Genomic DNA, 20,789 nt, shown 5'->3' on the forward strand with positions numbered 1-20,789 from the left:
GCATTGAAAAAATCTTGATTCTCATTTAGCAAAGCTGCACAAACTCAGATATCCAAAATCAAGACATTACAAAACCTGGTATACTTGTCATGTTTTCTAATGGTTTTAGCAAGCTAACATAAAGACTGCTTGTGATCTAGATACTATGTCGTTCTGATGTTGTGTTGCTTGCATAGCCTCGTCTCATTTTCAGCCCACCACTTCTCTGCTTGTTCCTCTGTGTACTGTTTCCTACTGTAGAGCACAGCATAAATGTTCAGCGTATCATTCCTCAATAATTCAACCGAAAATCATCATGAAATAAAATACCTGAATCGAACTCGTCTGAGTTCATTGGTTCCGTTCTGCAACGGGGCAAGAGTTATGTACATGCCAGGCTCGTCTTGTATAGTCCGCTCTGATTTCTGTGACTGAGCTTCAGTCCTGTTGGATTGTGGTGCAGACGAACTGCCACTAGGCTCGTTCTTTGGAGAAGTTTTGACAGTCACAACGCTCCTGTTGGATGGACCATTAGTGTCATTGCTCATCTGCTCATCACTATGGCTGCACACAACTTGTTTCTTTGGTCCTCTCTCGGCCATATCTTTTAACTGCTCGCGATTTGGATTCTCAGTTTCATTAGACTCTATAGAAATGATATAAGAAAGAGAGAAAAATTGATATTTTATCAGTAGATTCATATATACTACTACTACATAGTGAAAACCAACCTGAGCAGTCAGTGACTTGATCACTTCTTTCGCAGCCTGGCTTTTTTCAGCTTCAACGGCTGCCCGTGCAGTGCAGCCACCTCCTTCAGTTGCTCTGATTTTCTTTCAAGTTCAGATTCTAGAGACTGGGATTTGGTTGAAAGTTTATCCACCTAAAATCCATATCAAGACAAATTATAGTGACCAACGTAAAGAAAAACAGTTGATATCATTGATAGGTTGGACTCAATCGAAAGCCATAAGAATACACGAAACATGCACCAAATCCACAGTTTCAATTCAAAATTCGTTGCTCATAAGGAGTAAGAAGCTTACCTGTTGCCTTAAACTTTTGAGCTCCATGCTTAGGATATCATTGCTGCTCCTTAATTCATCGGGAGTTGCTTCAAGTGTTCGAAATGAGAAAGACGGAGAGGGTGATGGGGTCGATGACCTCTTCCCTAGTACTGGAGAAGGTGACTGAGAAAATACTCTAGAATCATGTACGATAAATACTCTAGTACTCTAGAAACCTCTGCTTTCGACGTCAAAACAGCAATGTGATGTGAGCCACAAGCAATCTCTTCCACGCAACAGTTTGCAATGCTACCTCTTATACAAGTTGGAGCCTTTCCCATCTTTTCCCATGGTGTATACGTTTCCTGAGGTGGTAAGAGCAACGGTAAGCTTGTTCCCACATGCTACCTGAGAAAAATCAGTGTCAACCAACGAAGATACGCGTTCGGGAACCAGCCTTGGTTTATCATCACCATGCCCTAGTTGCCCGTATTCTCCGTCCCCCCACGTGTAAAGCTTTCCAGCAGAGGAACTGTACAGCCCTTGCCCTGAGGTGGAAGATTTATATACTAGTTTAACCACTGCTGCAGTGTGCCATACACCACAAGCAACGTGCTGCGCATGTAGTCCCTTCAAAGCTTCCACTTCTCGTGGAATGCTGGTTCCACTACGATCACCATGGCCTAATGCACCAAAGGTTCCATCTCCAAATGTAAACAAGGGGTCGGTTGAAGTAAGGAGAGCCGTATGCCAAGGTCCACACGAGACGAATGTGATTTGGAAGCCGTCGGTAGGGCCATTGACCCGTTTGGGGATCCAGTGACTCACATCAGTTCCATGCCCAAGCAAGCCACATCCAGAAGATCCATCACCCAAAGTGTAGAGGTCGCCCGAATGTGTAACTGCACAGGTATGATAATCGCCACATGCTGTCATTTCAATGGTCTTCCCATTAAAAACTTCAATGAGCTTTGGGTGGAAAATGTCTGTTTCCATGCCACACCCCAGTCTCCTCACCCCAGCTGTACGCCTCCCCTGGTTTTGTGACTAAAATGGTGTGTCTCTGCCCACAAGCAATGCTTTGCACATCAAGTACCCCTGTCGACTCCAAGGCCTTGGGAACTAGAGCATCACTTTTTTTAATAAACGATTCTTTAATTTTAGTAAGACCGCCTCCCATTACTCCGTTGCCAGTGCCTTCTCCTGATACCGCTCGCCCATGGAAGGTGTGTGTACACCCGGCGGGATCGCAAAGACAAGGATTGAGGAAAATCCTGATTATCTTATTATTATTGTTATCTTTGATTGATTGATTAGGATTTGATTGGGGGATTAATCAATGATTGGGATTTGATTGATTGATCAATCAATAATTATGATTTGATTAATTGATTAGTCAATGATTGGGATTTGATTGGCTGAGATTTTGATTTGCTAGACCCTATATAAGAGTAAGAGAGGGCAGAGAATAGAAGGAGGTGGTATCTCTGGGAAATCATTGTAAACGGTGTAGCCGTGGCCTCAAGGAGTAGTATCATTGTTTACTAATTTCTTTAATTTATCCTATTCCCATTCCACTAAATACTCTTACCCTTCGTTTGCCTTCCATCATCAAATAATTTGTGTGTGAAAGTTTTGCTGCCTTTACTCCATAACATCTCCCCAGATGAAAACATCACCCAAGTTATCAAAATCCTCACTCGATGAACTTAGAGCACTAGAGAGGCTCACCCTGATTGTTTCAGTCCCAGAAGTTCGGGCATTCGAGTTTTCTGCGGCTCCAGCTGAATGCCGAGTGAAAGAACGCGCAGGAGACTCAGCAAATAGGTGATTCTTGCTTGAAGCAGTGAATGACAAAACCTCAGCAAATACTTTTCCTAATCTGCTCTGAGGTGTGCTATCCGATCGTTGGTGCTCGAGCCAACTAAATCAATGAAAATGGAGCTCACAAATGAACTTGATCGAGAAAATGCGAGGACTTTCGGATGATGCAGTTTCGCTCCTTGCTTCGTTTGTTACTTTTCTGTGGCTACCGCGCTCGATTAGAGCTTTTAAACCAACAAACCAAACCTCAGCTTCGTCCTTGTCTTTACATATCTGTAGAATTTGAAACAACATCTATATAAATAATTACCCTCATCTAATGCTTAGCATCAAGAGAACAATCAACAACCCATTGAAACCATGCATGGTTTAATCATGTGACAAGATAACAACCTGAAACTCTCCAAATCCAAGGATCTGTCATTATGTATCAGAGAAAATGATTGGTATTCCTTCTCTGGCCGAGGATACTGCAGAAATACTGCCTGCAAAGAGAAATATGTAGATTAGTTCACAATTACTTATAACTAGAAAACAGATTAGTTCATTTAGGTTGAACAAACTTAAATGCTCCACCTTCTGCACATGAGTTATAAGAGTAGAGAAAATCAATGGTCGTACTTACAGTCCTCTGCCCGCCGGGAAACATTGCATAGATCAAGGCGTTTCTCGTCTTTTCCATAATACCATATCAAGGTAGACTCATCCTGAATCATACACAGACTCAGCTTGAGTGAGATCAATTGCCAACTAGAAGGTCAATATAATCCTGACTCAACGGCCTAAATGCAACTAGACTTGCAATGACAAACAGCCTTCATATATTATGATTACCACAGAAAGCAACAACATCCCTCATCTTCACCAAATTCATATGAACAAATATACAAAAATTAAGGAAAGCAACTCACCGTGGAAAGTCGAAAAGGACAGAACTTTGGCTTCCCTCTCCGACCGTACTTCAACAAGTGTGCTCCTCTCTTTAGAGATGTAATGGCCTAAAAAGAAAACACTTTTCCAATATAATTTCGCACAAACTTGCAACAATCTCATAAATCCCATCAAACATTATTACTACTACTGGTAATAAACACAGTTATAACATACCTGATCAATGTCTCTTTCAACAACACTAAGCCTCTGCAAATCAGCCATTCACGTTCCAATGTAACTATGTGTAACAGTCCATTTAGACCAAAACCCATTTGAATTATCACAAAATAATGTGCTGCCCCACCTATTCTGCTCCATCACAATCCAATTTCCTCATCTACACAATCAATCCAACACACCAAAAAAAGCCCCTCAAAATCAAAATCCCCCCTTCTTGAAATGCAGCTCTAAACAAGTATTTTTAGAAAGTGTTGAATTTTTAGGGCGAGACCCCTCAAACAAAACAAACGTGCATACATTCATTCGTGTTCAATTATCTCTCTGATCTGCATTTCTAAATCTCAAGAATTCCTATTTTTCTGCGAAACTGCCATGTCAGCAACTGAAAAGTCTGAAAATCAGTTTGTAACTTGGATTCGATGATTGAGATGGATTCACTTTTTTTTTTTTCGTCACTCTCTTTATTGTCTTTGACAAATAAAGCCAAAAAAAGCAATGCATTATCCCGATACAACACCTTCAATTTTTGCACTTTGTTTCCATTGTAGGTCATGCTCTGTCTGCTCTAATCATCACTTTTCCTCTAAATAAAATTTGTTACTACTACTATAATTTAAATATATAAAACTAAATGAGTAGGTATTATGAAATTTATTGGTGATGGCACGTTATTTATGGATCAAATCATAGACTGATAGACATGTTTTGGATTGAGTGTGATATAGTTTTACTTGGTCAAAATTAATTGGAATATGGTTACGAGTTACGAGTGATTTGTTTTTTCTCTAAAATATGAATTGTTTTAACACCTAATAGCAGTTCCCTAAATAATAAGATCACAGCTCATTTTTGGTTAAATTGGGTGTGGATAAATTCTACTAGGTTTGGTCAACTGCTATTTATTTCAATGTTAAATATTCCTATGGAATACAAAAAAGCAAGAGTTACTCGTTTTCTTTTCAAGGAGTATTATTTAAAATGATGATCTAATGGCATGATGGCAGTAGTTTTTTTTACAAAGGATTAATTAATAATGATTTTACATTTTTTCTCGTGTTGACTCGACCTCCAATTTATTAAATGGAAGAAAACGTTATACCAATTAAGTTGCATTTTATCATCGGGCAGACAGTAGTTATGCCATGAGACTTCACTAGTAGAATAAATGACGAATGTTGACGAGTTTGAAAAGGCCAAAGATTATATAAATGACGAATGTTGATCGAGTTCGAAAAGGCCACAGCCTTTGGCTGTCGCACTTGAAATTGCTACTCCCCATCCGTGAATAGGAGTCTCATTTCTAGTATTTTTTTTTTCAATTGATAGAGATAGGCCTAATTAAATCAATTTCAAGCCCATTGGCCTTTTTAGTATTTTAGCTCATCCTTTATATGGATTTTCCTTGTAGTTTATTTTATTCCTTTACAGGGAATTAACATACATTTAGGTATTTTGTTGGTAGTTTTTATGTTTTATTTTAAATAATCTGAGATGCTACTTGCAATATGGAATATTTTCCACTATGTCCTTTCAAATACGACAATACTATCTTCACATATATGAAAATTGCATCAATGTAATTAAACAAATAGTAGGAGTATATAGAGCAATTAAGTTTATGTTTATTGTACTCGAGTAAAGGCCCAATTTCATGCGGTTGGTTTTGACCCAATCCTTCTTATAAAATTAATAAATCATTTATAAAACTATTCCTTATGTATACTCCACTAATTAATTAAAACTTTCACATGGTAAGTTCTTTTTCTATCAGGTCTTAAATCCATATCGATATGATAGAAATTAGAAACGGTCCAACTAATTTAACAACATTTAAAAAATAATATTACATGCTATAAATGGTTGGATATCATAAATTAACAAATATAGTACTAGTAATATTTTATTCCAACCTAATTAACATTTACACTACAGTAATATCATGAATTGAACATCAATAACTAAATGCTCCATCTATTAAAAAAAAGTCTTAGTTATAGTTGCATTTTCGATCGATTCAATTATAGAGAAGAGCTAGAAAGAAGACAGAGGTGGTGCTGCCCGAGAGTAAGAGTAGAGTTAGTGAGAGACAAGAGTAGTTAACAGAAAAAATACATAAGATTATAAATATTAAATAAAATACTATAAAAATACATAAAATTATAAATTATAAATATTAAATAAAATTTTGGACGTTCACAAAAAAAATTGTCTTATCCTATTTACATTATCCTCGCCTGCATTTCTTTATTTCAGTGTTCCTCCTTCCCAGGGCTATTTTGTTGATCGAGAGTAGTATTAATTAACAAACTAAAATCCAATAATATAAATTAATTTTATATATGTCATAACTGAGAATAATCAGTCATATTTAGTTATAAAATTAAATTAAACTAAAACATAAATTGGAATTCCTAAATTCCGATTTTAATACATGTATCGTCAGCAATTAATTAATCCATATCCTTGTTGAGTTTCTAAACTCTAGCTCTCCAATGCACATTAACAAACAACATAAACACTTCCAGTAAATTAACCCAAACATACATGATGCAACAACTCAAAATTATGTAAAAACCACCAGGTGACCAAACCAATCAAAAGGTGCGAAAAAACACAGTTCACACTGACACAACAAATTACAACGGTCATAATTAGGTTAATCAAAAATCAAAACTTAACAGCCACATTAGATTAAAAAAAAGCTTAATTAATAAAATAAACTCATTAATATTCATAATCATCATGGAAGATCGAGTAGCTGCTCCTCCTGCTCCTCGCTTCTCTGTCAGCCTACTCCAAAAATAAGTAACTAAATAATCAGATTATTAAATCACACAACCAATTTAAGAAAATAAAATTTAAAAAAAAAAATTACCCTAGCAATGAGCCTTTCAAACGCCTCAGGTCCATTTTCCTGAATATATTTTTCAGCAGCAGACAAAACATCATCTGGCTTGCTAAACACATTCTTTTTTCTTGGGACATACCACATTGTAATCTGAGGATTTTTGTAGAAAGGTCTGATGAAATTGTCGTACACGTAAGCTGCACCGTTGAAGTAGGGCAGCACCAGCCAGCACACGCCCGCCAGCTTCGCGTAAGACCAGATCGGAAACCTGACTCATTGTGTATATATATATATAGTAGTTCTATTAAAATAAATAGGATGACAAATGTTTTATCTAATTACCACTCGATGAGTTTGGAGAATGTGAGCTCGAATAAGGTGATGAGAGAGTAGAGCACCCAATATGTCAGCCATTGCTGATCGTCCATGCGCGATTTAGTCTCGATGGCCTTCACCGAACAATACCTGCCAAATATTTCAATTGATAAATAAAGACCTATTTTGATATTTTCTCAGATACTTATTTTTTCTAATTCAGTGATTTAAAAAGTGAAGTGCATTTTTACGGACTAATTTTGAAATTCACTCTATCATGTAATGGATGTGGAAACAAAGGGAAATGAGACTTACAGAGGATAAACGAGAGAAACCAGAGGCCTGATGAGACGATTATTAGATTGTAAGATAATTAAAGAAAAAAATATAGGTTTGTTGTGAAAGAAAAGTGATACTTACATAGCAAGAACATCAATGTTCTTTGCCACAACAGTGAAGAGATTGTCTCCAGAGCCCATATTTGAGATTAATTTCTTGTGATGGTGAGAGATACTAGTATTGAAGAAAGAATAAGTGTAGCAACTATCAAGTGAGTGGCTGAGTGTATGGGGCAGTAAAACACAAGAAAAGGTGTGTAATTGCAATCATTTATGCGTGTTTTCTGCAAACTAAAGTTTTCAAGTGTGAAAGGAGGGAAAATGTTACAATCCAAATGCAAATTTCTTTATTTTTTTAAAATTTTTGTTAAACATTTTCGCATGATATATAATTTATTTTAGCACTATATTATATGTCTTAAACTTTTCATTTCATCTCCTAATTTTTTGTTGTTGTTAGGTTCACATGTTTAATTACTAGTTTAGTACTTGCATGGATAAGAAGAAAAAAGGAAACAAGATCCAAATTTGAAAAAGTGAACTTTGAAACTGCACAAAAAGGTGAAGAAAATGTGGGAGCCAAATTGATGATGGAGAGAATCTTATGCTTCGTCAAGAAAGAGGCACCGAAACTTTGACTTAATGGACACTGCAAAAGACTTATGTTGGACTTCTTAATTAGGTGTTAAGTTAACAGAGAATTTTTTTTTCTCATGCATAACTATTTGCATATTCATATAAGAATATGGAACATTAGTCTAAAGCTGTTAGATTGGGCAAAATGTTCAACAATATATATATTAATAGTAGTTAACTAATATCTTTTCATCTCATAAATTTCTCATTTTACTATTACTAATATTTAGTAATATGAGTCTTAGAGCATCCCCATCCGTGCTCTTGCCAAAGAGCACGGATTTGGGCCCGGACCCACTTTTATTACTTTTTTACTCCTTGCTTGGCAAGAGCACAACACTCATATTCATGCTCTTCCGCAAGGACATGCTCAAGGGTCCCATCATTCTATTATTCAATTTAAATAAAAACATTTCCACAATATTAGAATGCATTAAAAATACCCGGAATACTATTACAAATTACTAAAAAAATTAAAAAATACATAATTAAAATCCTAAAAATTAAAAATTACATAATTAAAATCCTAAAAATTTAAAATTACATAATTAAATTCATAAAATTAAAAAAGCTCACTACTCGTGGCCGAATTTCGCCCAAATGTGTTTGATAAGGTCTTCTTGTAGCTCAGTGTGGGTTCAGGTATCGCGCATTGTGTATCTTGTTTCGATCATCTCGCCCACCGTCGTATGCACACCTCGGCGTGGGGGAGACCTCGCGGTTGAGCTTCCAGCTTCATCCTCGTCATAAAAGTTGGCCGCCCTTGGTCCTTCATCAGCTATAATCATGTTGTGCAAGATAATACACGTGTACATGATGTCGACGATATTGTTAACTACCACAGCCGAGACGGGGCCTTCACAATGTTGAATAGGCCTTGAAGGACCCCAAAAGCTCTTTCGACGTCTTTCCGAGCAGACTCTTGACGCTGCGCAAAAAGAACCCGTCTCGGGTCTTGCGAATTGCTGAACGTCTTCACAAAAGTCGACCACCTTGGGTAGATACCATCGGCGAGATAGTAACCCATGTGGTATGCATTTCCGTTGACGGTGAAGTCGATCGCCGGTGCTACACCATTCAAAACATCATTGAAGAGTGGTGAAGAATAGAGCACGTTCAAGTCGTTGTTGGATCCGGCAACACCGAAATATGCATACCAAATCCATAGGCGGTAGTCGGCGACCGCTTCAAGGATAAGCGTTGGGCCGCCGCCTTTGTGGCCGCTTAACTATTGCCCCCTCCAAGCAGTCGGGCAATTCTTCCACTTTCAATGCATGCAGTCAATGCTGCCAAGCATACCGGGAAAATCGTGGACTATTTCGTGAAGATTAAGCAACCGTTGACAATCATCGATGGTGGGTACCCGAAGTTCCTCACCGAAAGCAAAACGAGCGTCGTCGCAAAAAAATTTAAGGCATAGGATTCCAGTTGACTCATCCACATGCAAATCCTCGTCGAAGACGTCAGCCGTTTGCCCAGTAGCAAGTTGTCGGATGGCACAAGTACACTTCTGCAACACCGAGAGACTTTGCCGACCGGTTGCGTCTCTAGTTGATTGAAAGTATTCAACACGGGCGGACAATGTGTTGACAATACGCATAAACTACCGTTTTGACATGCGAAAACGGTACCGGAAGTAATTGATCGAAAAAATAGTCGGCAACGAGCCTTTCGTTGGCTCCCTCCCGGTCACGAGGGATGTAGCGGCGAATTGATCTAGTTGGTCGAGGAGGAGGGGCGGGGGTAGTGGCGGCGACATAGGCTTCATAGGCGTCACGATATTATTCATAGTATTCTTGTTCTTCGCGCTCCGCTTCAGCCATGATATCGTTGAAATCCATTTTTAGAGAGGGGTTGAGTGAGAGAGGAAGATGTAGATGAGTTGTATGAAAAAATATGAATGAGAGATGAACGGGAGATGATTTTATGTGAAAAATGGATGATGAATGTGCGTATTTATAGATGATTTTGGGAATAAAAAATTATAAAAAATAAAAAAAAATTCAAAAAATGGTAATAAAACGGCCATATTTTTGGGAATCTGATTTTTTTGGTATTATTTTCATTTTTTTTTTTAAAAGAAAAAATGAAATTGTCAACGGCATTGCCGTTGGCCAATCAGGAAACGCCACGTCAACTGCTCGCTGGCACGGACGTGCTCGATATAGGGCTGGCAAGTCGTGCGAATTGGGTCGTTATCGGGTCAACCTGATAATGACCCAACCCAATAAGGCATAACCTGAACCCGACCTGTTAAAGAAACTGTAAATCTGAACACGAACCCGACCTGCTACCTTCAAATCCGAACACGACCCGCATCCGACACGAACCCGTTATCGACACGATATAATATGGGTTGACACGACACGATAACAACCCGAACCTGATATTACACGATTAAAACCTAATATTACACGATTAAACCTTAATTTTTAACCTAATTTACACAATTAAAATTCATTTTATACTATTTAAACCTAATTTATAAGAAATTAAAACATTAAAGTAATATATATTTTTTTAAATAATAATATTATTTCTTAATGGGTTACCCGTATCCGACCCGCATCCGACCCGAACCCAACCCGAAATTATCGGGTTCTTAATGGGTCAACCCGATAAGGACACGGATCCAATAAGACTTGACCCCAACCCAATAATTTCGTGCGAATTCGTGTCGGATTATCGTGTTGTGTCGAAAATTGCCAGCCCTAGCTCGATAGCGACAAGAGCGCAGCGGCGAACACGGCGGTGCCGCGCCAGGAGCACGGACGTCGTCCGTCGGCGTGATCACCGTTGCGGATGCTCTTATATTCTATGTACTTATTCTCATTTATATGTGATTATAAAATTAATAGTCTCAATCATATTTATTATAGAATTAAGTATATATGAATCTAATTCACAATTCATTGACTTTTTCACTCATATGTCTCTGTATTTTTTAAAATTCATACTAAGCTAAAGAATGACGCATAGAACAAAGGAACTTCTAAATTTGGTAAATAAAATTAAAAGAGACGGACTTTAATTTTTGGTAATTCAAATCACAAATTATGTTAATAAATTACTACTATTAATCTATTGGCTTAGAGTTCAAAATATTGGACCCCTTCCCATTCCTAAGATTAAAAAATTAATGGACCGAAAAATGCCCATCATTAATTAGTGAGGTATCCCAACATTCTTTTGTAATTCAAATCATGATTTATAACAGAATTATTTATCTATCAATTCAGGATCGAAAACTGGTCACTATAGATGTATCGCGAAGGAGGAAGAGGCCAAAATATGCTCTTAACAAAACACAAAAGATAATGTGAAGAAGGAAAAAAAACAAAGAGAATATAATTGCTTTATTTGGAGATCATGATTAATTATTCAACTAAAGAAGAGGCTACTTAAAACATTGTGGGTGAACGGGTTAGGAGAGGACCCTACAAATATATAATAGGGAGTAGTATTTTAAATTATTATTGGGTGCCCAAAAAAAGGGAATGTCTAGCAAATTACTACAATGAATGATTTTTATAGTTCAACTTTATTTAGTGAGTGATAGCGTCACAAAATTAGGAGTTTTTGTTAAGCAAATTGGTCCGATTATTGGGTCTCCTACGGAAATTGCTTTGATTACATCTAATAATTGTTGTGTTTTTAAATTTGAAGGCGAAATATATCGGAATTAAGAGCATCCGCAGCGGTGGCGGTTGGCGCCACCGCCGTCCGTGCCAGCGGCAAGGCGAAGAACCGCCGCCGCTGCAACCGCGCCGCTGGCACGGCGCTGCTCGATGTATCGAGCACGTCCGTGCCAGCGGACGCACACGTGTCACTCTCCCATTCGCCAACGGCATAGCCGTTGGTTTCAAACAATTTTTATTTTTTTTTTTAAAAAATCGGTTTTTTATTAAAAAAAACCGATAAAAAATAAAAAAAAAAATTTTTCACTTCCCCAAAAAATTATATCCGTTTATAACCGTTTTTCCCCACTTTTTAATTTTTTTTTTATTTTTTTTACCCCAAAAATACACACTTTCATCTATAAATACCCCCAATTTCACTCCCAAAAATTCACACTTTCACTACACAATTCTCATCATCATTCTCTCATCTCCATTCTCATCTTCAATCTCTCATATCCATTTTCATCTTCCTCTCACACCCTACAACACCACTATGTCCGGTAACGACGACAACCCAAGCGGCTCTCACGGTTGGAACCCCGAATGGTTCGGTTCGCAACCGTTTCCTAGTCCGGAAACGGAATATTCGGCCCCTCCTCTCACCCAAGATTCGGGCGTTCCGAGTGGCTACCGGCCATACCCAATCGACGATCAAGGTGCCTCCGATGGGCGCTACGGGTGGACACCGGAGCCTAGGCCTCGCGCCCCTTCCCAAATGCCGAATCCTCCATCTCGCGCCGGTGTCCGCACACCGTACTCACCGGCGGAGATGGAAAGATTGTTCAAGGCGTACTTGGAAATCTCCGAAGATGCGGTGGTTGGAACGAACCAATCCGGCGATCACTTTTGGTGGCGCGTCTCTAGCCGGTACAATGCACACCGGCCGCCGGGAACGATCGAGCGCAACGAGAGTATGGTGCGCAACTGCATCGGCCGAGCCAACGAAGAAATTGGCAAGTTCAACGGCTATTTCATCCAGGAGTCCCGGAATGCCGGGAGCGGCCAAAGCGAGGTCGACATCATCACCGCCTCGCTGAGCACCCACCAATCCATGAACGGTAAGTCGTTCAAATATCTTAACGTTTGGCAGGAGACGCGGACGCACCCGAAGTATAAGGGAGGCATAACATCCTCCTCTAGCGGCTCCTCCAAACGCTCACGGTCGGTAGCACTATCCGACTCCGGCTCGGAAGAAGTGGCTAGCCAACTCGCCGGAGCTAACTTGGGTAGCCCCGATGCCGGACCAAGCGGTTCCCGACGCCGACCGCAAGGTAGGAAGAAGGCGGCGGCCGAACGACGTCGCGCCGCGACTCCATCTGCCCCTGCTCCCGAACCCGCACCCTATGTTCCACCTCCACCCCCGAACAACTCGTTGTGGGCCCTTTTGGCCCAACTCAATATGGCCGATAGGTCAACTATGACCCCCACGCAACTTCAAACGCACGAGTCCATGATATTGGGTCTCCAAAAACAATTGGGGTTGGTGCCGCCGGATGCGTAGTCTTCCTCGGGTTATATTAGCCAATAATTATGTAATTTTTAATTTTTAGGAGTTTAATTATGTAATTTTTAATTTTTAGTATTTTAATTATGTAATTTTTAATTTTTAGGATTTTAATTATGTCTTTTTATTTTATTTGTAATTTGTAATTTTTATTGTGGTTTTTTTAATGAATTTTAGTATTATGAAAATGTTGTTGTGTAATTGAATTTTATATTAATTGTGCTCGTCCTTGCGGAAGAGCACAGTTGTGGGTGTTGTGCTCTTGCCAGAGAGCAGGCATGAATAGTACCGCCCGGGCCCACAACCGTGCCGCTGGCAAGAGCACGGTTGTGGATGCTCTAAAAAAACCTTGCTTGATACTGCAAGTCGTCAAGTAATCTCAAGTATTTTAATAAACTAAAAAGAATCTAAGTGTTTTATTTTCCAAGCACTTGACACAAGTCATCTTCAATTAGATCGAAAAATTAAAATATATTAAAAAATTATATTAGTCTAAAGGTCGCAGAGACTTCGCTCTTCTACGGTTGTACTTGTACATTTGTACCCCTAATTAACTAATTTATATGCCCTACGAAATTAAATTATATATTATGGTCGTATGATGATTAATCCATTTTAAAATACTAGGATGAAACGATCTACGAGCCCTAAAATGAGGTAAAGTCAAACAAATGTGTGTTACACAGCATGAGAGAGATCTGTGCTTCCCCTGTGATAAACAATTTTGTTCCCTAAAGCAAAAAAATATATTTTTATATTCGTAATGTTCCTTAATTAGTGCTTCTCTTTCTTCTAATCCCCTCCTAATTTACGCAGACCAAGCAAAATGTGTCACTTTTCCACATTTCCTGCGCCAAGCCAAAAGGCTAAATCGTACTCGTCAAAATTTTGAAACAAGAAAATCAATTTTGTTTTGTGTACATCGGAAAACGAATATATAAATATATATTATTATTATAAATTTCCTACATGGATAAAACAATTATTTGCGTGCGTGTATAATTGATGTTCGTAATATATTTGTGAAAAATAATTACACACTCGTCAATTTGTACTCATATTTGACTCACGTTAGGTCATCCGCAACGCGGTCTATTATCCGTCTATTAACTGTCTCATCCATTAACTATTTATGGGCCCCACTGTATTTTTCACTCAATCTCTTAACTAAGAGACAGAACCTGCAAGGCTGCAACCCTCCGTCTCTTAACCATCTCCTAACTTACTATTCATTCAATTTCATTTTTTATTTTTTCCCAACAAATTCAATTAATAAAAAACACACTCCATTAAATAAAATAAAAATACAACTTAAAATCCTAAAAAAATACATAATTAAATTCGTGGCAAAATAAATAAAAAAACGTAATTTAAAATACAACTTTATAGAAATTAAAAAATTACTCCGCCGGTGAATCATCTCCCGAAGGCGGTGGCGGTGCACTCAAGCTACCTGGAGGCGGAATACCAATCTGTCTTGCCATATACTCAATTCCGGCAAGATGGACTTAGTATTGTGGAGGCGTCATGCGAGAAGTGTCCGCCATCGTGGCGGTGAAGTACATGGACAATAAGGTGTTCGAGCTCGAGCCCGAGCCAGCCTGGCTTGATTCGCCTCGGCCCTTCCTCCCTCTAGCCGCCTTCGCCGCCTTGGTCCTTGCGGCCGACGACGCACACGGGAGGACCCCCGACATCGCCTGCCGTGCCCTCAACCTCCTGCGAGGCAGCCTCTTGTGCGGCGCTGCCCGAACCGCCCCCACTAGACGAGTATTGGCCACCCGTCGTGTGCTTCGTGCGCTTCGAGGTCGAGCCCGAGCTGGACCGCACACCGCCGGCCCACCTTTCCTCTTCTTTGACGGCCTCCCAGACATCGACATGTCTAAATTCTTTGCCGGTGTCGTCGAAGTAGACTCGCAAAGCCGATCTTAGAATGTCGGCTCCCGTGGCTCCGCTTTGGTAATGAGCCGCTTCGTTCTTGTAGATGCCGCAGAATTTTTTGACCTCCCTGTCGACTCGGTCAAATTGAGCGTGGAGCATCTTCAATGTGCGGCGGCGGGACCCTCTTGGCTTAATCTCGTTGTAGGCCTAGGTGACCTTTTCCCAGAAGCACTTCCGGGATTGTTGATTCCCGACGATGGGATCGTACGAGATGCTGATCCAGGCGTTGTACACCGCCACCGTGTCTTTGCAGCTGTACGGATGTCGGCCTATATCCTCATCCTCCTCGGCCGCCTCCGCCTCTTCCTCCACGGCGCCGAATGCCTTGGAGCTTCCATCGCCTCGTCCTCCTTCTGGATGGGGTTCATCCGGATAATCCTCCTGAATTTGGGATAATCCCTGTGAATACCTCGGGGCGGAGGGACGAGCGTATGCATCCACATCAAAATGGGGTGGTTGGTATCCCCCGGCGTCGACGAGCCCTGGGTGCCCGGCGTAGACGAACCGGAATCGGAACCACCCAACACGTTGTACATGCCCCCCCCAGTCGCCAAACAAGTTGATGTCAAATCCGCCGGAGCCGCCACCGCCAGAGTTTCCGTCGCCAGACATTTTGTGATGAGAGGTTAGATGAAGATTGGAGAGGAAATGGAGATGATTTGGATGATTTGATGTGTATTTATGTGTGAAATGAGGATGAAATAGGAGTATTTATAGAGTGAAAAAATAAAAATAAAAAGGAAAACGGTCGAAAAACGGTAATATTACCGTTTTCGATTATATATATATATATACATATATTTTAATTAAATTCGCATTTTTTTAAAAAATAATTTATTGCGTCAGCGTGACGAAGCCCACTCGCGGGCTGGCGAGTAGGCGTCACGCATGGCGCCGGAGCGCGCCACGTCGCGCAAGCGCGTGGCGAGACAGCCCGCGAGGTGTCTCGGTCGGACGGGCGTCTCGGCGAGACCGGGACTGAGACGGGGCGCTGCAACGCGTCTCGCGGGTGGCTCGTATCTTGTCCCTCGCCACCGTCTCGTCTCGGCGGGACGAGATACGAGCCACCCACGAGACGCGTTGCGGGTGGCCTTAGAGCTCATTAATAACAGGTACACCTAATTGACACGTAGATTTTGACCCAATTCTGGAGTAATTAATATCTTATGCCGAAGGTTTTAGATTCAAATATATTATGACATAATAATAATCTTTAAAAATCTGTGTATTATCTAATAAATTAACAAAAATAGATTCAACCGGCTGGATTAATATCCGTGATGCCAATCCATTGCCGCCAGCATTAGGTATATAGTCTTTTTCTCGTATTAACTTTATTTTTATCTAGTAGTAGTAGATTATCTATTTTTTTAGGTGAGTGGTGTTGCCACGTACTTATATCATGCAGAAATAAATAGACACAAATTATTAAATTAACTAGTACTTGTAGAATTCCATGAGAAATCACATCATCAACATTATATAGTAGTATCATTTTCTTCTTTTCCGTGACTCGACATAATAGTAAAATCAAGCCCTATGTATATATCCATAATCATGTCGATTCGTAATTCAATTTTGCAAAAAAAAACAAATCCGATTTCATAAAAAAAGAGAGATAAAAATGTATATATCCATGGTTGACGTACGCCGGATTCCGTTGCCAGCGCCGCCTATTGATGTCGGCGGTGAAGAATTAATAATGAAGAAAGTAGTAGAAAATTTACAGCTAAGGGCAAATTGGAGACAGCATACATATATAGATAGACAAAGAATCCAAAAAAGCGTACGCTCACATACTATACTAAATAAGTGGAGAAAAGATGCTTCTAAGTAAACTGAGAAAACAAATGGGAGCAGCAAAAAAGAAAGAAAACAGAAATTGATTATTTAGAAGATCATCATCATGATTCACTACTTAAATGAACGGTCCAGATTGTGGGGCCACTCCCCCTCTAATGGGGGATGCAGCCTTGTTGTATCAGAAAGTGGAGAAATATTTATATTTGAAATTGGGAGTCTACTGTAACTAAATAAGCCTCAGTTTTGGGGAATTTCTCATACCTCTAAACAGAGTGTGGGCCCCTTATCTCACTACTATATGCATTCAATCTTTTCTCTTCTAATTCAGATATTTCTGTAATCATAAGAGTTGTACATGTTCATTACAACAATGTCACAATCTAATAGGGACGTTGGTTAATTATATAGCCACTAGTTATAATGAGTTGTTTGATGAGGAAGATAGATAGGGCAAAATAAATTTTAATTTTATTGTGATTTTAGAGGGGTGATACCGGTGCCATATTTAATTAATTTGAGTGCAACTTTTGGAATATTTGGATGATGGACCTATAAGAAAAATTTCCATGCTTCAAGCTGGATTTTTATTTGGCAACAATCATAGGCAGTAGGTGGGGGATGCAGTCTTCCAAGAGCCCTACATAGTGCATATGTCACATGCTATTTCTGATCAAATTTGCGAACTATATTTAATGCATTTTGTCATGCAATTGCACAATTTCACTACACACATAAATATATATATTTAACTAATTTACCAATGACCCATATTGAATTATTTGCAATAAGTGTGAATTTATTTTAATATATTTTGTTACTAGTAAGTAGGGCTCAAAACATGGTTCATGCTATTTGTATCTGGTCCACAGATGAAGATTTTTCCCAAATATAATAGTATTGGTCAATGTTAATAACCTTGAGAGATTGAAGTTTTTTTTCCCCAAACTAGTAGAGTAAAAAAAAGCAAACAAATCAAACTCGATATTCACGCAATGAAATTGCAAAATAAGAAGAGGATGAGCAAACAAACCCTAATAGAACTAAGCTAATTTCTCAAACTAACCATTCATTATATATATATATATATATAGATTCAAATTTGATGAAATCCATTCAAGTGTGATTACTGCTTGCAATATGCCGGTCAACGGCGGCGCCGTCGTAGCCGTTTCCCTGAGCCTCCATTCCTCCGCCGCCAGGCATATACCTATACGCATTAAGCGCCGCCAGCATGCCTAAATTCCCTTCACCTCCACCTCCACCGCCATGCGCCGGCAAGAGCGACATTGCCGTCGGAAAATTCATAAAATGCAGCCCACTGCTTGCCACCACCGCACTCCCTCTATACACGCCGGAATTCGCAATCGACGGAAAACTCCACAGAGATTCGCTGCCGGAATTTGTGGAGTTGAGAAAAGCCGACGCCGGGATCTGACCCTGGCTCGCCGGAATTGTCCCGGAGCTAGACTGCATCATGTAATTTCCCATCTGATTTTGCACTGCCGACCGCAGATCCTCCTCCGACGTCCTCTTCCGCCCCGCGCTCCCGTCTCCGTCGCGCGATTCCTGCTTATTGAGAAAGCTCGCCGCATTCTCCGACGAAGATAATCCGCCTCCGTGGAAGAAAATCCTCCTCTGCGAAGAATCCCCAAAATTCTGCCCAAAATAGGCGCCGTTGCTCAAGCTCAAATGCGACGGCGCCGAGAACGTCAAGCCGGAGCTTCTCGACGATATGTTCAGCGAGGTGAAATTCGCCGGAATCGTTCCGGTGCCGGTGGCGGCGATCACCGACGGCTCCGCCTGCTGCAGCAGCCACTCAATCGTCTCGCCATCCGATTTGTGACCTAATTCCTTTGTGAGCTGGAAAACCCTAGCTGCGCACGTGGCAGGCATCCTAATTCGACGGCCGCGGCCGTCCACCTTCGTGTGTCGATCCTTGGTCGAAGCTCGCTTCGGCGGAAGCTTCTTCTCAGCGGGTTTTGATATCGCGACAAACGATGTGTCGGTCGATTGTTGTTGTTGTTGCTGCTGATGATCGTAGTCGTCTCGTTTCTCTAAGAGTTGTAAAGGGAAATTAGGTTTTTGCATAGGGTTTCCGTTGCCGCCATTCATGATGAACAAATATAATATGTTAGGCTACTCTAGCACATGATCCTCATTTTGTGTGACTCTCCTTTTTTTTTAATTTTGGAAGATTTTAGGAGAGAGAAGAAAAAGGGTATGAAGAGATAAGGGAAGTGATGAAAGAATGAGAGAGATAGAGAGGGCAAGCTTTAAGCAACAAACATAATGAGTGGGAATTATATGGGTGGTGGGCTAGGCCAAATTAACCTATCTTTTCTTTATTCAAATATCTTTTTTGCTTTTTCTTAGTATAAATTTTCAATCTTTACTGTATATATATGCATGCAGTAAAAAGTGAAGGCGAAATTAAGGTAGTGAAACATATTTGTATGATCATCTAGTACGATATATATACAGAGGGGGTGAAAACTAAAACTCAGAAAAAAAGTTTGAATTCAAGTGTACTTTTATTTGAAATTTATGATATAAGGCATTTACAAATGTGGGATTGACAGTTTCTTGATTCAGACTCCACGTGCATTGCCCTTTATCATTCAATTAATCTACAAAGAGACAATGAACTGGACTGGGACCCTACATTTTAAGCCAGGAATTAAGCCTGAGAAAAATAAATGTATAGTATAGTAATTAATATCAAACCATTATCTCATAAATGCAATCATGGTCACTTCTAACTCTCTGTTAACTACATAGTTGAGAAGATTTATTAATGGCTTTGAAATACTATATTCCTGATTGTTCTTGTGTCACGAATGCACTCTTGTTTTCCCTTTTTTTCTTTTTGGATTATTTGGCCCATTATATTAATTAATCATATTTAAATCACATAAGACATGAATATTAGTATGAAAACATGCATATTGAGGGGGACCGTGGGATGGAGATTAAGACATTAATTATTAATGAGATATTTGTAGACTAACTAAAGATGATTACACGACAGTTAGTCATGATCAAGCTCCTAACATTATATGCTACTAATCACACTCGTTCAACATAATAATCCATGATTTCATGGCACGTAGAAGACAAATAATTAGGACATTCACCATTCACCAACTTAATTGTCTAGATTTGATTGTTAAACTAAATATCTTGCTTATAAATTAGCTATAATCGTCGTTAATTAATGGCCTCATTTTCTGATTCGATGATTGTTATTCATCACAATATATATGCTATTAATGCTTCATTAGAAATCCAGGAAGCATAAAATTAAAAATATTTTTTGACGGTGCTTGATATCTCCATTATTTCAATAATTCGTTGCTCCATATTCTTCTTATCATTTAAATATTTAGTGTCATATAACCTATGTAAAGACACACACTAGAAGGAAACAGTACTATTAATTGATGGCACAATCTTATACACAAATTCATAATTTGAACGACAAGTGAGATTATTATCTAGATTAGGAATATGGCGCCATCATGTGAAATAGTTAATTAGAAACCTTGAGAAAAAACAATATTTTGCTTTCATATACAGTTTCACTATTCATTCACTATCCTGATTATATTTGCTACTACTATTGTTTACATTATGTGTGTGTGTGGATATGATCAACAAATGATGATAAACATTACAAACATAAAAACACTAGCTAGTTCAATTTTTTGTACCTTTTTCGGCCTAAAACTAGTGCTATTTTCAAGGAGAAGTTGCTAAATCTACCAGCCGTTTTCTCTCAAAATTAATTTATTGGGTTGATATTGA

At 39.4% G+C, this 20,789-nt stretch overlaps 3 protein-coding genes across 3 annotated transcripts; all 3 read right to left on the minus strand.

Moving 5' to 3' along the window:
- Positions 1-730: 730 nt before the first annotated feature.
- Positions 731-1,982, minus strand: LOC121796535 (PH, RCC1 and FYVE domains-containing protein 1-like). The gene is made up of 3 exons (XM_042195364.1): positions 1,300-1,982; positions 1,026-1,182; positions 731-862 (listed from the first exon to the last, which is right to left on the minus strand). Exons 1-3 carry the CDS (start codon positions 1,980-1,982, stop codon positions 731-733), a joined length of 972 nt encoding a protein of 323 aa, XP_042051298.1.
- Positions 1,983-6,422: 4,440 nt separating this feature from the next.
- Positions 6,423-7,679, minus strand: LOC121794818 (HVA22-like protein a). Its single transcript, XM_042193169.1, has 5 exons — positions 7,507-7,679; positions 7,402-7,428; positions 7,114-7,236; positions 6,799-7,039; positions 6,423-6,713 (listed from the first exon to the last, which is right to left on the minus strand). Exons 1-5 carry the CDS (start codon positions 7,563-7,565, stop codon positions 6,648-6,650), a joined length of 516 nt encoding a protein of 171 aa, XP_042049103.1. The 5' UTR covers positions 7,566-7,679; the 3' UTR covers positions 6,423-6,647.
- A 10,197-nt stretch (positions 7,680-17,876) lies between these two features.
- On the minus strand, positions 17,877-19,269 carry LOC121797216 (transcription factor TCP15-like). The gene has a single exon (XM_042195970.1). It carries the CDS (start codon positions 19,095-19,097, stop codon positions 18,099-18,101), a length of 999 nt encoding a protein of 332 aa, XP_042051904.1. The 5' UTR covers positions 19,098-19,269; the 3' UTR covers positions 17,877-18,098.
- Between the last annotated feature and the right edge of the window lie 1,520 nt (positions 19,270-20,789).

Source organism: Salvia splendens, chromosome 3, assembly GCF_004379255.2.
Source record: "Salvia splendens isolate huo1 chromosome 3, SspV2, whole genome shotgun sequence".
NCBI lineage: Eukaryota > Viridiplantae > Streptophyta > Magnoliopsida > Lamiales > Lamiaceae > Salvia > Salvia splendens.

What these genes read in the sequence shown, in the direction of transcription:
- LOC121796535 (XM_042195364.1), bottom strand. Translation starts at nt 1,982, where the DNA reads ATGGAAACAGACATTTTCCACCCAAAGCTCATTGAAGTTTTTAATGGG. An exon ending in GGCTCCAACTTGTATAAGAG is followed by an intron (nt 1,183 to 1,299) that starts GTAGCATTGCAA and finishes ACATGATTCTAG; the next exon opens with AGTATTTTCTCAGTCACCTT. An exon ending in TCAAAAGTTTAAGGCAACAG is followed by an intron (nt 863 to 1,025) that starts GTAAGCTTCTTA and finishes TATGGATTTTAG; the next exon opens with GTGGATAAACTTTCAACCAA.
- LOC121797216 (XM_042195970.1), bottom strand. Translation starts at nt 19,097, where the DNA reads ATGAATGGCGGCAACGGAAACCCTATGCAAAAACCTAATTTCCCTTTA.
- LOC121794818 (XM_042193169.1), bottom strand. Translation starts at nt 7,565, where the DNA reads ATGGGCTCTGGAGACAATCTCTTCACTGTTGTGGCAAAGAACATTGAT. An exon ending in GTTTCTCTCGTTTATCCTCT is followed by an intron (nt 7,237 to 7,401) that starts GTAAGTCTCATT and finishes AATATTTGGCAG; the next exon opens with GTATTGTTCGGTGAAGGCCA. An exon ending in TTCTCCAAACTCATCGAGTG is followed by an intron (nt 7,040 to 7,113) that starts GTAATTAGATAA and finishes ACAATGAGTCAG; the next exon opens with GTTTCCGATCTGGTCTTACG.